Here is a 16,400-nt window from a genome sequence, read left to right as displayed (position 1 = left end):
CGCGGTGTGGTGAGGTGTACGCTGTGTAGACGCGGTGTGGAGAGGTGTACGCTGTGTAGACGCGGTGTGGTGAGGTGTACGCTGTGTAGACGCGGTGTGGTGAGGTGTACGCTGTGTAGACGCGGTGTGGTGAGGTGTACGCTGTGTAGACGCGGTGTGGAGAGGTGTACGCTGTGTAGACGCGGTGTAGTGAGGTGTACGCTGTGTAGACGCGGTGTAGTGAGGTGTACGCTGTGTAGACGCGGTGTAGTGAGGTGTACGCTGTGTAGACGCGGTGTGGTGAGGTGTACGCTGTGTAGACGCGGTGTCATGCACCGGACCTCGCTCTCCCTTCATCTGGCAGTTCCCTTGTCAGGCGCGTGCGCTGTCACGTGGGCGGTCTCCTTGGTTACCGCTTCCGCCATCAGTACACAATCTATTTACAGCGTTGCAGTTCGTGCTCCTTCATGGCTGGGATTCGTAAGAGAACGACTAAGGGCAAGAAAAGCAAGAGGTGAGCGTCACCCGGGGTCATGTACGGGCAGACTAAGAGGACACCCCAATCCAGAGGAGATCCCACCCCGCAGGACACCCCCACTCCAGAGGGGATCCCACCCCGCTGGAGACCCCCACTCCAGAGGGGATCCCACCCTGCAGGAGACCCCCACTCCAGAGGGGATCCCACCCTGCAGGAGACCCCCACTCCAGAGGGGATCCCACCCCGCAGGAGACCCCCACTCCAGAGGGGATCCCACCCCGCAGGAGACCACCACTCCAGAGGAGATCCCACCCCTTAGGAAACCCCCACCCTGCGGGAGACTCCCACTCCAGTGGGGATCCCATCCCTAGGAGACCCCACTCCAGAGGGAATCCCACCCCTATGAGATCCCCACTCCAGAGGGGATCCCACCCCACAGGAGATCCCCACTCCAGAGGAGATCCCACCCCTTAGGAAACCCCCACCCTGCAGGAGACCCCCACTCCAGAGGGGATCCCATCCCTAGGAGACCCCCACTCCAGAGGGAATCCCATCCATAGGAGATCCCCACTCCAGTAGGGAATCCCACCCCGTAGGAGATCCCCACTCCGGAGGGGATCCCACCCCACAGGAGATCCCCACTCCAGAGGGGATCCCCGCCACAGGAGACCCCCACTCCAGAGGAGCTCCCACCCCTCAGGAGACCCCCACTCCAGAGGGGATCCCACCCCACAGGAGATCCCCACTCCGGAGGGAATCCCACCCCGCATGAGATCCCCACTCCAGAGGGGATCTCACCCCACAGGAGATCCCCACTCAAGAGGGGATCCCACCCCGCAGGAGATCACCACTCCAGAGGGGATCCCACCCCACAGGAGAACCCCACTCCAGAGGGGATCCTACCCCCAGGAGACCTCCGCCCCCTAGAAGATCCCACCTTGCAGGAGACCCCACTCCAGAGGGGATCCCACCCCGTAGGAGATCCCCACTCCAGAGGGGATCCTACCCCCAGGAGACCTCCGCCCCCTAGAAGATCCCACCTTGCAGGAGACCCCACTCCAGAGGGGATCCCACCCCGTAGGAGATCCCCACTCCATAGGGGATCTCACCCCACAGGAGATCCCCACTCAAGAGGGGATCCCACCTCGCAGGAGATCACCACTCCAGAGGGGATCCCACCACACAGGAGAACCCCACTCCAGAGGGGATCCTACCCCCAGGAGACCTCCGCCCCCTAGGAGATCCCACCTTGCAGGAGACCCCACTCCAAAGGAGATCCCACCCCTTAGGAGACCACCACCCCTCAGGAGTCCCCCACTCCAGAGGAGATCCCACCCCTTAGGAGACCCCCACTCCAAAGGAGATCCCACCCCTTAGGAAACCCTCACCCTGCAGGAGAGCCCCACCCCGCAGGAGATTCCCACTCCACAGGGGATCCCACCCCGCAGGAGATTCCCACTCCAAAGGGGATTCCACCCCATAGGAGATTTCCACTCCAGAGGGGATCCCACCTCGCAGGAGATTCCCACTGCAGAGGGGATCCCACCCCGCAGGAGATTCCCACTGCAGAGGGGATCCCACCCCGCAGGAGATTCCCACTCCAGAGGGGATCCCACCCCACAGGAGATTCCCACTCCAGAGGGGATCCCACCCCACAGGAGATTCCCACTCCAGAGGGGATCCCACCCCACAGGAGATTCCCACTCCAGAGGGGATCCCACCCCACAGGAGATTCCCACTCCAGAGGGGATCCCACCCCGCAGGAGATCCCTACTCCAGAGGAGATACCACCCCTTGGAAACCCCCACCCTGCAGGAGATCCCCACTCCAGAGGGGATCCCACCCATAGGAGATCCCCACTCCAGAGGGGATCCCACCCCGCAAGAGATCCCCACTCCAGAGGGGATCCCACCCCACAGGAGACCCCCACTCCAGAGGAGATCCCACCCCTCAGGAGAACTCCACTCCAGAGGGGATCCCACCCTGCAGGAGATCACCACTCCAGAGGGGATCCCACCCCCAGGAGAACCCCACTCCAGAGGGGATCCTACCCCCAGGAGACTTCCGCCCCCTAGGAGTTCCCACCTTGCAGGAGACCCCCACTCCAGAGGAGATCCCACCCCTCAGGAGACCCCCACTCTAGAGGGGATCCCACCCCTCAGGAGTCCCCCACTCCAGAGGAGATCCCACCCCTTAGGAGACCCCCACTCCAAAGGAGATCCCACCCCTTAGGAGACCACCACCCCTCAGGAGTCCCCCACTCCAGAGGAGATCCCACCCCTTAGGAGACCCCCACTCCAAAGGAGATCCCACCCCTTAGGAAACCCCCACCCTGCAGGAGAGCCCCACCCCGCAGGAGATTCCCACTTCACAGGGGATCCCACCCCGCAGGAGATTCCCACTCCAAAGGGGATCCCACCCCGTAGGAGATTTCCACTCCAGAGGGGATCCCACCTCGCAGGAGATTCCCACTGCAGAGGGGATCCCACCCCGCAGGAGATTCCCACTCCAGAGGGGATCCCACCCCACAGGAGATCCCCACTCCAGAGGAGATCCCACTCTGCAGGAGACCCCTACCCTGCAGGACACCCCCACTCCAGAGGGAATTCTAACCCCCAGGAGATCTCCGCCCTCCAGGACATCCCACCTTGCTGGAGACCCCACTCCAGAGGAGATCCCACCCCTCAGAAGATCCCCACTCCGGAGAGGATCCCACCCCGCAGGAGAACCCCACTTCTGAGGGGATCCCACCCCACAGGAGACCCCTACTCCAGAGGAGATCCCCACTCCAGAAGGGATCCCACCCCTCAGGAGACCCCCACTCCAAAGGAGATCCCACCTCTTATGAAACCCCCAGCCTGCAGGACACCCCCACCCTGCAAGAGATTCCCAGTCCAAAGGGGATCCCACCCCGCAGGAGATTCCCACTCCACAGGGGATCCCACCCCGCAGGAGATTCCCACTCCAAAGGGGATCCCACCCTGCAGGAGATTTCCACTCCAGAGAGGATCCCACCCCGCAGGAGATTCCCACTGCAGAGGTGATCCCACCCCGCAGGAGATCCCCACTGCAGAGGGGATCCCACCCTGCAGGAGATCCCCACTCCAGAGTGGATCCTACTCCCCAGGAGACCTCCACCCCCAGGAGATCCCACCCTGCTGGAGACTCCCATCCCGCAGAAGACTCCCACTCCAGAGGGGATCCCACCCTGCATGAGATCACCACTCCAAAAGAGATCCCATCCCACTGGAGACCCCCACCCCACTGGAGACCCCCACCCCGCAGGTGACCCCCACTCCAGAGGGGATCCCTCCCGGCAGGCGACCCCCATTCTAGAGGAGACCCCAACTTACAGGAGACCCCCACTCCAGAGGAGATTCCACCCCACAGGAGACCCCACCCCGCTGGAGACCCCCACTCAACAGGAGATCCCATCCCGCAGGAGACCCCCTCCCCCAGGAGATCCCATCCCGCAGGAGACCCCCTCCCCCAGGAGATCCCCACTCCAGAGGGGATCCCACCCCGCAGGAGATCCACACTCCAGAGGGGATCCCACCCTGCTGGAGACCTCCACTCCAGAGGGGATCCCACCCCCCAGGAGATCTCCAGTCCAGAGGGGATCTCCTCTCCAGAGGGGATCCCATCCCGCAGGAGACCCCCACCCCAGCGGGGATCCCATCCCGCAGGAGACCTCCACTCCAGAGGTGATCCTACCCCGCAGGAGACCCCCACTCCAGAGGGGATCCCACCCCGGAGGAGACACCCACCCCAGCGGGGATCCCACACCGCAGGAAAACCCCACCCCGCAGGAGACCCCCACTCCACAGGAGATCCCACCCTGCAGGAGAGCCCCACTTCAGATGGGATCTCACCCTGCAGGTGACCCCCACTCCAGAGGAGATCCCACCCTGAAGAAGACCCCCACCCCAGCAGGGATCCCACCACGCAGGAGACCGCCACCCCACAGGAGACCCCCCACCCCAGAGGAGATCCCACCCTACAGGCGACCCCCACTCCAGGGGAGACCCCCACTCCACAGGAGATCCCACCCTGCAGGAGACCCCCACTCCAGAAGAGACCCCACCCTGCAGGAGACCCCCTCCCCCCAGGAGATCCCCACTCCAGAGGGGATCCCTCCCCACAGGGGACCCCCACTCCAAAGGAGATCCCCCCCCACGAGCCCCCCCCCCCACTCCAGAGGAGATACCACCCTGCAGGAGACACCACCCCGCAGAAAACTTCCACTCGAGAGGAGACCCCCAGCCCACAGGAGATCCCACCCTGCAGGCGACCCCCACTCCAGAGGAGACTCCACCCCGTAGGAGACCCCCACTCCAGAGGAGACTCCACCCCTCAGGAGACCCCCACTCCAGAGGACCCCCCACTCCAGAGGAGATCCCCACTCCAGAAGGGATCCCACCCCGCAGGAGATCCCCACTCCAGGGGGAATCTTACCCCGCAGGAGACCCCCACCCCAGCAGGGACCCCACCCCGTAGGAGACCCTCACTCCAGAGGAGACTCCACCCCGCAGGAGACCCCCACTCCAGAGGAGACTACACCCCGCAGGAGACCTCCATTCCAGAGGAGACTCGACCCCGCAGGAGACCCCCACTCCAGAGGACCCCCCACTCCAGAGGAGATCCCCACTCCAGAAGGGATCCCACTCCGCAGGAGATCCCCACTCCAGGGGGAATCCTACCCCGCAGGAGACCCCCACCCCAGCAGGGACCCCACCCCGTAGGAGACCCTCACTCCAGAGGGGACCCCACCCCGCAGTAGACCCCCACTCCAGACGGGATTCCTACCTGCCATGAGATCCTACCCTGCAGGAGATCCCACCCCGCAGGAGACCCCCGCTCCAGAGGGGACCCCACCCCGCAGGAGAACCCCTCTCCAGAGGGGACCCCACCCTGCAGGAGACCCCCGCTCCACAGGGGACCCCTACACCGCAGGAGACCCCCACTCCAGAGGAGATACTACCCCATAAGAGACCCCCACTCCAGAGGAGATACTACCCCATAAAAGACCCCCAACTTTGCTCCATAGGAGATTCCATACCACAGGAGACCCTCACCATCTGCTGTAGAGGAGATCGCACTCCGCAAGACACACCCACCCCAGAGGAGATCCCACCCAACAGGAGACCCCCACTCCAGAAGAGATCCCACCTCCCAGGAGACCCCCACCATTTGCTTCAGAGGAGATACCACCCCACACCAGACCCCCACCATCTGCTCCAGAGGAGAGCCCACCCCTCAGGAGACCCCACTCCAGAGGAGATCCCACCCTAGGGACACCCCCCTACCTTGGAGGAGACCACCACCCTAGAAAAAACCTGCATTCTACCCCAAGGGAGACTCCACCACACCCCGGAGGTGACCATGTGCCAGAGGAGCCCCTAAGCATCAGAGGACCCTTGGCTAGACCCCCCTCCCTGAGAAGACCCCCTACTTCAGCCCTGCAGGAGAAAAGACAGAAAAGAAAAGACACTCACCTCCCACCTAGAAGGTGACCCTCACCTTGTGGAGAGACCCCCTCCCCCTGCCCTGAGGGAGAGTTTTCCAGAGGAGTTATCCACCTTTTCCCTGGAGGAGAACCCCACCATGGAGGAGGTCCCCACAGCTTGACTTGTAGGAGATCCCCGTCTCCTTCCTGGATGATATCGCCGCCCTCCCTCTAGGAGGAGACCCTGCCTCTCGCTGCGGAGGAGACCCGACCCTGGAAGAGAGCTCAAAAATATAATGTTGGACCGCTGAAAGCAGAAGGTAATGCAGAGTCAGTTTCCACTCAGGATAGGAGGCAGGTGTCCGCTGCTCCACAGTATATAAGAACCGGGGGAATAATCCTCCAGCACTACTAGTACAGGACAGACATCCAACCACAGTGTAAACCGGTGACGACTGGTGTATTAGGTGCATTCAGCTGCACTCCGCATGTAAGGCCCGGCAGTGTCGCCCTCCGGCTCTGACAGGAGCAGAGACGTGGCTACTTACTGTAATTAGATATATTTTTATTTATATATTTATTTTGATCACTTATATAGCACCATTAATTTCACAGTACTTTACAGACATTATCATCGCTGTCCCCATTGGGGCTCACAATCTAAATCCCCTATCAGTCTGTGGAGTGTAGGAGGAAACCCTCACAAACACAGAGAAGACATACAAACTCCTTGCAGATGTCGTCATTTGTGGGATTTGAACCCAGGACCCCGATGCTGCAAGGCTGCAGTGCTAACCACTGAGCCACCGTGCTGCCCTATATACAGCACCGTGCTAACCACTGAGCCACCATGCCACCCTATATACAGTACAGTACTAACCACTGAGCCACCGTGCTAACCACTGAGCCACCATACAGTGCTAACCACTGAGCCACCGTGCTAACCATTGAGCCACCATACAGTGCTAACCACTGAGCCACCGTGCTAACCACTGAGCCACCATACGGTGCTAACCACTGAGCCACTGTGCTAACCATTGAGCCACCATACAGTGCTAACCAGTGAGCCACCGTGCTAACCGCTGAGCCACCACACAGTGCTAACCACTGAGCCACCATGCTAATCACTGAGCCACCACACAGTGCTGTCAAACAGTTGCAAATTATGCACACGGGAGCGATTCAACCATATCACCGAGCAGCTGTAAATACTCGGAGCTCGGCCCGAGCATACTCGGACAGAACATACTCGCTCAACACTAGTTGTTGCTCATTATTGCCAAGCACTTCTTCTGACTTCTTGCCCCCAGTAGTCGGTGGCCACCAGCAGAGCTTGCCTTCTTGAGCAGCTTATTTAGCATCAGACGCCGCTCACGACTTCCCCAGCACATGATTGTGAATAAGATGGCGTCTGTCACTACAGACTAGAACATTTCTAACATTTTGCTGCAAACATTGAATGACCTTAGTTTCCGTAGAAGTACAGTTTGCTCGTCCCCTTCTTTTAAATCTTCTCCTCATGGCACCTCCAGTCCAGTTTGCTGTCCAAGTGGACCCCAAATATCTGTAACTCTCCACCTGCTCCACGTCCTGACCAGCAGTAGTGACCGGTGAACCGTCCGTCTTTCGCCTGCTGTAGTTCACCACCACCTCTTTAGTTTTCTTTATGTTTAGTTGTAAATAGTTAGCCTGGCACCAATCCACAAAATCCGACACCACCCTCCTATGTTCCCCCTCACCCCGGCCCCCCCTAATGTATCCGACTACCACAGAGTCATCCGAGAATTTTTGGAGGTGACAAAAATCTGATTTATACTCAAAATCTGCAGTATACGCCGTGAAAAGAAAGGAGGACAGCAGCATTCCCTGAGGGGCTCCTACACTGCTCAATAATCTGTCAGACACAACCACTCCCATCTGTACACACTGTGGCTGGTCTGGCAGGTCGTCCGTTATCCCATCTGTACACGCTGTGGCCGCTCTGACAGGTCGTCCGTTATCCCATCTGTACACACTGTGGCCGGTCTGACAGGTCGTCCGTTATCCCATCTGTACACGCTGTGGCCGGTATGACAGGTCGTCCGTTATCCCATCTGTACACGCTGTGGCCGGTATGACAGGTCGTCCGTTATCCCATCTGTACACGCTGTGGCCGGTCTGACAGGTCGTCCGTTATCCCATCTGTACACGCTGTGGCCGGTCTGACAGGTCGTCCGTTATCCCATCTGTACACGCTGTGGCCTGTCTGACAGGTCGTCCGTTATCCCATCTGTACACGCTGTGGCCGATCTGACAGGTCGGCCTTTATCCCATCTGTACACGCTGTGGCCGGTCTGACAGGTCGTCCGTTATCCCATCTGTACACGCTGTGGCCGATCTGACAGGTCGTCCGTTATCCCATCTGTACACGCTGTGGCCGGTCTGACAGGTCGGCCGTTATCCCATCTGTTCACACTGTGGCCGGTCTGACAGGTCGGCCGTTATCCCATCTGTACACGCTGTGGCCGGTCTGACAGGTCGTCTGTTATCCCATCTGTACATGCTGTGGCTGGTGTTAGAACTCTCCTGTTAGGTTTTTTCTAGTTTGATGGTCACATGACCATTTTTGCCTATTTAATCTGGCTCCGCCCTCCTGGCCTTGCTGGACTTCATTGTATTTACTACTTTTGAGCTAGTTTGTTGCTCTGTTACCGTTCTCTGTTAGTTTTGCTAGGTCTTCTGACCTCTATGTTCTTTGTTGTGTGTTTATCTTTGACTGCTACTATTTCTGCTAGGAGGTGACCAACTTTATCCCAGTCCCTAGTTCTTGTAGGGATCCCTCCCTTTCATCTATAGGTCTTCGTACAGACTAGCCTAGGACTTTAGCGGGTCTGATCGCAGGATCAGGTTCCCCGTTACATCGTAGGGATCCAGTTTAGTTCTATTGTAGGGACAGATCTCCTGTCTTTCCTTAGTGCTTGTAGCAGATCATAACAGCTGGTCTGACAGGTCGTCCGTTATCCTATCTGTACACGCTGTGGCCGGTCTGACAGGTCGGCCGTTATCCCATCTGTACACGCTGTGGCCGGCCTGACAGGTCGTCCGTTATCCCATCTGTACACACTGTGGCCGGTCTGACAGGTTGGCCGTTATCCCATCTGTACACGCTGTGGCCGGTCTGACAGGCCGCCCGTTATCCAATGTCTCATCCCCTCCTCCACCTTCATATCAGTTATCTCTCTGCATAGTAAGAGCGGATTTAAGGTATTGAATGCACTGGAGACGTTAAAGAACATTGTGTGTAGAGTGATTCCATCATTGTCCAAAAATGAATTTACTGTATGTAACAGAGACATAACTGCATCGTCCACCCCCAATCTATGCTGGTAAGCAAACTAGGGGGGCAGCAAAAGCCCTCACCCTCCTACTCAATTATGCAAACGATAATCGTTCCAAGGACTTCATAGCATGCAATGTTAAGGCTGCAGCCAGATAGTCGTGTATTGATGCTGGGAAAGTAGTCTTGGGAACCAGAATGTCTTCCATAATACTGGCACCCTCTGTGATTTTAGGCTCAAGGCGAACAGATACTGAAAGACAGTACATAGCTGGTTTGCTCACACTTTAAGTGGAATCCGTCACCCCCTGGCACTTTTGGGTAGTGTTGCGCGCCGGAGGTCACTAGAGCGGAAGTCACAGTGCTTCGCCGGCTCCTGTACAATGAGCATAGAAGGGAGGAAGGAGTGCGCGGGCACAGGATTTGGCCGCGGCACAGGGCACTGTGACGTGCGTGGGATGGGGGAAACATAATTAATACAGGAGGTGGGGATTTCTTCGGGGCCCCCAGGCCTCCAAGGCATCGGAAACCTTTAGGAATAAAAAGAAACCAGTAACTAGACCTCTAATATGAGGCATACAGGTAAGTATAGATTTACATTTCTATCACCTGTATGCCCATAGTAGAGGTCAGATATCTCCCAGGGGGGACAGACTCCCATCAGACCTCTACTATGGCCATACAGGTAGGTATAGATTTACATTTCTATCACCTGTATGCCCATAGTAGAGGTCAGATAAGTCCCAGGGGGGACAGATTCCCTTAAGGACAAGTGGACTGAGACCATCTGGCCCAGCTGCTTTGTACGTTTAGTTTCCTAAACTGTCTCCTCACTTCATTTTGGGAGACTCTGAAATCAGTCTGTTCATCCCCCAATATCAATGTTGCTGATGTTTCCTAGCTCCATCGCCCCTCCCTGTTGGTTCTGCACTAGTGATGAGCGAGTATGTTCTGTTAACCCTTTCAGCGAGTATGCTCGGGCGAACAGCGAGTATCTTCCCGGGGCTCGGGTGTTATGTTTCAGTCTCTCTCTGTGCATGATTTGCGACTGTTTGACAGCTTTAATACATGTGAGGAATGTCTGCTGTCAAACAATTGCAAATCATGCACACAGAGAGACTGAAACATAACACCCGAGCCCCGGGAAGATACTCGGTGTTCGCCCGAGCATACTCGCTGAAAGGGTTAACAGAACATACTCGCTCATCACTATTCTGCACATGTATTGCTGAATCTGTTGAAAAACTCCATTCATTTCGTTGGCCCTGTCCAGGCCCCCATCCCCCTGATTCCGCCTCACCTTAATCCCAGTCATTAGTTTCATTCCTGACCCAACCTCCCTGTGGTTATTATGTCACAGTTTATTTTCTAGTTTTATTCTGAAAGCCTCACCAGCATCTTTTATTCTGTTCTTCAAGTCTCATTGTATCATTTTAATTTTCTCTTTGTCCCTAATTTTAAATGTCAGTTTTTTCCTGTTTAGTAAGTGTTTTACTGTAGTTTTCGGGCCATAATACGCACCTAGGTTTTAGAGGGGGAAAATAGAAAAAAAATGTAAGCAAAAAATGTGGTCATGTTGCTCTGTTATGTGGGGGTAGATCTACTGCTGACACTGTTATAGGGGTAAAGTCCCCGAATTCTGTACTAATATCCCCCATCCTGATATATATGATCCCCATCTGGGTATAAATAGCCCCCAATCCAGGTATACGTGTCTCCCCCTCCCCATCATGGTATAGATGGCCCCATCCCCATCCTGACATACATGGCCTCCATCCCATTCCCATCCTGGTATGCATGGCCTCCATCCCACTCCCATCCTGGCATAAATGGCCTCCATCCCACTGCCATCCTGGCATAAATGGCCTCTATCCCATTCTCATCCGGGCATACGTGGCCTCCATCCCATTCCCATCCTGGCATAAATGGTCTCCATCCCATTCCCGTCCAGGCATACATGGCCTCCATCCCATTCCCGTCCGGGCATACATGGCTTCCATCCCATTCCCGTCCAGGCATACATGGCTTCCATCCCATTCCCGTCCAGGCATACATGGCCTCCATCCCATTCCCGTCCGGGCATACATGGCCTCCATCCCATCCCTGCCCGGGCATACATGGCTTCCATTCCATCCACATCCTGGCATACATGGCCTCCATCCCATCCCTGTCCTGGCATACATGGCCTCCATCCCATCCCTGTCCTGGCATACATGGCCTCCATCCCATCCCCGTCCTGGCATATATGGCCCCCATCCCATCCCCTTCCTGGCATATATGGCCTCCATCCCATCCCCGTCTTGGCATACATGGCCTCCATTCCATACCCATCCTGGCATATATGGTCCCCATCCTCTGATGCCATCAGCTGATTTCACCGTGTAAGCAGTGCATGACGTCACTGCCATGTGCCCCCACACGCCAAGGTCAGCTGCCGGAATATTCACTGCTCCCCATTCCCGGGACTATGGGCGCGTGGAGCAGTGAATATTCATACTCTTTATTAGCGGTGTAAGGCGGCGGTGTTCACACCGTGCAGTAACTGAGGCAGTGACCCAAGCAAGTCCAACATAAGCTGCTTTTATTCAGCACTCACGGGTAAAACAGAAAGTCCTCCGGTTCGCAGCCGGGTTAACATAAGTCCATAACAACGGTTGCAGTGGGCAACGGCCGCGTCGGGCCGCTCAGAGCATGACGGGTGCAGAGCCTTCCCAGGCATAGGTTTAGCTACACACAGGCCCGCCAAGCTTTCCTGCTGTGTTCCTAGCAGGTCCCAACACTGAACAACACTAATCCTTAATGCAAGGTTTTTTAAAGGACCTGTGGCAAGAGCCACTGGAAAACCCGGGTTGGAGGGAGGAAGCCGCCCCACTGCCTTCCTGTAGCCTCCACCAAGAAATGAAGGCCCTGCCGGGTTTTACTAATCTGCCTTAGCCAGATAGCCTGACCAGGTCAATTATTATTATTATTATTATTATTATTATAGCGCCATTTATTCCATGGCACTTTACATGTGAAAAAGGGGTATACATACAAGAACAATTACAATAATCTTGAACACAATGTGACAGCGACTGGTACAGGAGGAGCAAGGTCCCTGCCCGCGAGGGCTCACAATCTACAAGGGATGGGTGAAGAAACAGTAGGTGAGGGTAGAGCTGGTCATGCAGCGGTGTGGTGGATCAGTGGTTACTGCAGGTTGTAGGCTTGTCGGAAGAGGTAGGTCTTCAGGCTCCTTTTGAAGATTTCCACGGTAGGCGAGAGTCTGACGTGTTGGGGTAGAGAGTTCCAGAGTAGGGGGGAAGCACGGGAGAAATCTTGTATGCGATTGTGGGAGGAGGAGAGCCAGTGAAGAGCTTGACAGAGAGGAGAGGCCGGGCAATAGCGGGGGGACAGGTGGATTAGTCGGGCAGCAGAGTTTAGGATGGATTGGAGGGGTGCTAGAGTGTTGGAAGGGAGGCCACAGAGCAGGAGGTTGCAGTAGTGAAGGTGGGAGATGATGAGGGCGTGCACTAGTGTTTTTGCAGATTCATGGTTGAGGAATGTGCGGATCCGGGAGATATTTTTGAGTTGGAGTCGGCAGGAAGTGGAAAGGGCTTGGATATGAGCTTGAAGGACTGGGGAGAGGGGACAGCCATTGACGTTGATAGATAGGTCAGTTGGGGGGGTGAATGAGATGGCGGAAAGATGATGAATTCTGTTTTGCACATGTTAAATTTTAGAAATCTAGCAGAGAAGAAGGATGAAATAGCAGACGGACATTGTGGGATTTTGGTTAGTAAGGAGGTGATATCGGGTCCAGAGAGGTAGATCTGTGTGTCATCAGCATAGAGGTGATAATGAAAGCCATGAGACTCTATGAGCTGTCCCAGGTCGAAGGTGTAGATGAAGAAGAGCAGGGGTCCTAGAACTGAACCTTGGGAGACACCGACAGATAGGGGGCGAGATGAGGAGGTGGTGTATGAGTGGGAGACACTGAATGTCCTGTCTGTTAGGTATGAGATCCAGGATAGGGCCAAGTCTGTGATGCCAAGAGATGAGAGAGTTTGTAGTAAGAGGGAATGGTCCACTGTGTCGAAGGCAGATGACGGGTCTAGGAGGAGGAGGACAGAGTAGTGTCGCTTAGATTTGGCGGTTAGTAGGTCGTTGGTGACTTTAGTCAGTGCAGTTTCAGTAGAATGGTGCGGTTGGAAACCAGATTGTAGGCGGTCGAAGAGGGAGCAGGAGGAGAGGTGGGAGGACAGCTCAGAATGGACATGTTGTTCCAGTAGTTTTGAGGCATAGGGGAGAAGTGATATGGGGCAATAGCTAGTCAGAGATGATGGGTCAAGGGAGGGCTTTTTGAGGATGGGTCTGTTTGAGGCATGTTTGAAGCATGAGGGGAAAACACCAGTTGTTAATGACAGGTTGAAGAGGTGGGCTAGGGCTGGGATGAAGATAGTGGTAAGGTTTGGGATGAGGTGGGACGGGATTGGGTCAAGTTTACAGGTGATGAGGTGTGATTTGGAGAGTAAAGAGGAAAGTTGATCTTCCGTAATGGTGGAAAAGGTGGTTTTGGAGGAAGAGGGTTGAGTAGGTGTGGGGAGGGGCTGTGGGGGCTTTAGGCAAAAGCTTTGTCTGATGGTGTCAATCTTCTGCTTGAAGAATGAGGCAAAGTCTTTGGCTGAAATAAGAAGAGAGGGAGGAGGCACTGGGGGATGGAGGAGAGAATTTAAGGTGTTGAATAGTTGTTTGGGGCTGTGAGACAGGGAGGATATGAGAGATGCAAAGTATTGTAACATACCTGGCGGCGTCCTTGCATGGTGGTCCATCTCCCACTGTGCAAGAGCGCGCACTTGATCTCCAGTCCAGAATGTCTCTCTGGCTTCCCTCCTTGCTGTCTGTTTGTCTGTTTTGGCTGCATAGGGCGACGCCCGCTGTACTTCCTGTTTCTTGTACCTGCTGCGGACACGCCCCTGTTGCACCTTCAGCCTATTGCTGTCCATCTTTGGGTATTTATACCACCTTCTTCCTCAAGATGGCGCCTGAGCATTGTGTCCTGTCAGTCGGCTTTTTGTCTCTGACGTGCCAGGCCCTATCCTGTTTTCCTGCCTGTTCTCCAGTTCTGTGTCTGAACTGTGGTCTGTTCTTGTGAACACGCTTCTAGCCTGTTCTTTCGCCTTCTAGGGGCTATATTCCTAGATCTGCCTGTCTGTGCCTTGCGGTATCTGTTCCCGTCTGAACAGAGTCCTGTTTGTGTCCCAGCCTTGCTGTATTTGTTCCCGTTTCTCTGTTTCCAGTTGTCTGTGCCTTGCGGTATCTGTTCCCGTCTGAACAGAGTCCTGTTTGTGTCCCAGCCTTGCTGTATTTGTTCCCGTTCCTCGGTTCCTAGTTGTCTGTGCCTCGTTTCTACTTTTGCCTTTTCTCCCTTTTCCCTCTTTGTCTGTTTTCTGCGTCTTTCTGCAGAATCTGAACTTGCTCCTAAATTCCTTCTCGTCGTCTCTGTACCTCTGTTGTGAATTTAGTGTACGCTCGCTACTTCTTTGTAAGTACTGTGTGTGCTTCTGGTTCTGCCTTTCCTTCTCCGTCTGTTCTTTGTGAACAGAGTCCTATCCCCCTGCCTTGTCTGCCGCTCTGCGGTTTCCGCTCTGCTCCTGCCTTGTCTGCTGTTCTGCGGTTTCCGCTCTGCTCCTGCCTTGTTCGCCGCTCTGCGGTTTCCGCTCTGCTCCTGCCTTGTTTGCCGCTCTGCAGTTTCCGCTCTGCTCCTGCCTTCTTAGCCGCTCTGCGGTTTCCGCTCTGCTCCTGCTTAGCTTGCCGCTCTTGCGGTTTCTGCTCTGCTCTTGCCTTGCTTGCCGCTCCTGCGGTTTCCGCTCTGCTCCTGCCTTGCTTACCGCTCTGCGGTTTCCGCTCTGCTCCTGCCTTGTTTACCGCTCTGCGGTTTCCGCTCTGCTCCTGCCTTGTTTACCGCTCTGCGGTTTCCGCTCTCCTGCCTTGTTTACCGCTCTGCGGTTTCCGCTCTGCTCCTGCCTTGTTTACCGCTCTGCGGTTTCCGCTCTGCTCCTGCCTTGTTTACCTCTCTGCGGTTTCCGCTCTGCTCCTGCCTTGTTTACCTCTCTGCGGTTTCCGCTCTGCTCCTGCCTTGTTTACCTCTCTGCGGTTTCCGCTCTCCTCCTGCCTTGTTTACCTCTCTGCGGTTTCCACTCTGCTCCTGCCTTGTTTACCACTCTGCGGTTTCCGCTCTGCTCCTGCCTTGTTTACCGCTCTGCGGTTTCCGCTCTGCTCCTGCCTTGTTTACCTCTCTGCGGTTTCCGCTCTGCTCCTGCCTTGTTTACCTCTCTGCGGTTTCCGCTCTGCTGCGGCCTTCTTAGCCGCTCTGCGGTTTCCGCTCTGCTCCTGCCTTGTTTACCGCTCTGCGGTTTCCGCTCTGCTGCGGCCTTCTTAGCCGCTCTGCGGTTTCCACTCTGCTCTTGCCTTGCTTGCCGCTCCTGCGGTTTCTGCTCTGCATCTGCTCGCTGCTCCGGCAGTCCTGTCCTGCTCTGCTTCTGCTCGCTGCTCCGGCAGCCCCGTCCTGCTCTGCATCTGCTCGCTGCTCTGGCAGTCCTGTCCTGCTCTGCTTGTGCTCGCTGCTCCGGCAGTCCCGTCCTGCTCTGCTCTTGCCCACCGCTTCGGGCGTTCCCTCTCTGCTGTGTTTGGCTACCGCATCTGCGGTTCTGTTTCTGTGACCCAGTCTGTACTGGGTCTTGTCCTCTCTGTGCTCCAGCCCGTCCTTTCGGCCAGTACCTCCCTGCCTGCATATTCGCCTGTATCCACCCGTCTGCATACCTGCCGTGTTCGCTTATATCCACCAGTCTGTGCCAGCCTAACCTGCCTGTTCCATTAATCCCTGTGTGGGTCAACCCCCGTGTCCGGAGTTTGACCTGGAGTAGCACCTGGTCCCTCTGCCCGGTTTCTCCCTGGTGCACTGGCGTCGTATGCCGTCGTGCCATCTTGGTCGGATCGGCCAGATACTTAGTCACGCCCCTCCAGGCACTCTCCGGTTCATGGTCCAGTGGAACCACTTCTCCCGCACACGCCAGTCAGTCCAGGCGTGTGCATAACAAGTATGTTTGTTTTTCTGCAGTGAGTGTGGACTTGAAGGTAGTGAGGGACTGTTTGAATGCGATGAAGTGCTCATTGGAGTGGGACCTTTTCCATCTACGCTC

General features: G+C 56.0%; 1 protein-coding gene across 1 annotated transcript in view; it reads left to right on the top strand.

Moving 5' to 3' along the window:
- Positions 1-342: 342 nt before the first annotated feature.
- BBOF1 (basal body orientation factor 1) overlaps positions 343-16,400 on the top strand; it is a 159,357-nt gene continuing 143,299 nt past the window's right edge. The window contains exon 1 of the mRNA XM_073638182.1: positions 343-493. Coding sequence (XP_073494283.1) covers positions 447-493 — 47 coding nt within the window. The 5' untranslated portion in view covers positions 343-446. The remainder of the gene's footprint in view (positions 494-16,400) is intronic.

Source organism: Phyllobates terribilis, unplaced genomic scaffold, assembly GCF_046119375.1.
Source record: "Phyllobates terribilis strain yellow unplaced genomic scaffold, ASM4611937v1 Scaffold_7__3_contigs__length_470593459, whole genome shotgun sequence".
Lineage (NCBI taxonomy): Eukaryota > Metazoa > Chordata > Amphibia > Anura > Dendrobatidae > Phyllobates > Phyllobates terribilis.
This window is presented reverse-complemented; position numbering and strand designations above follow the sequence as displayed.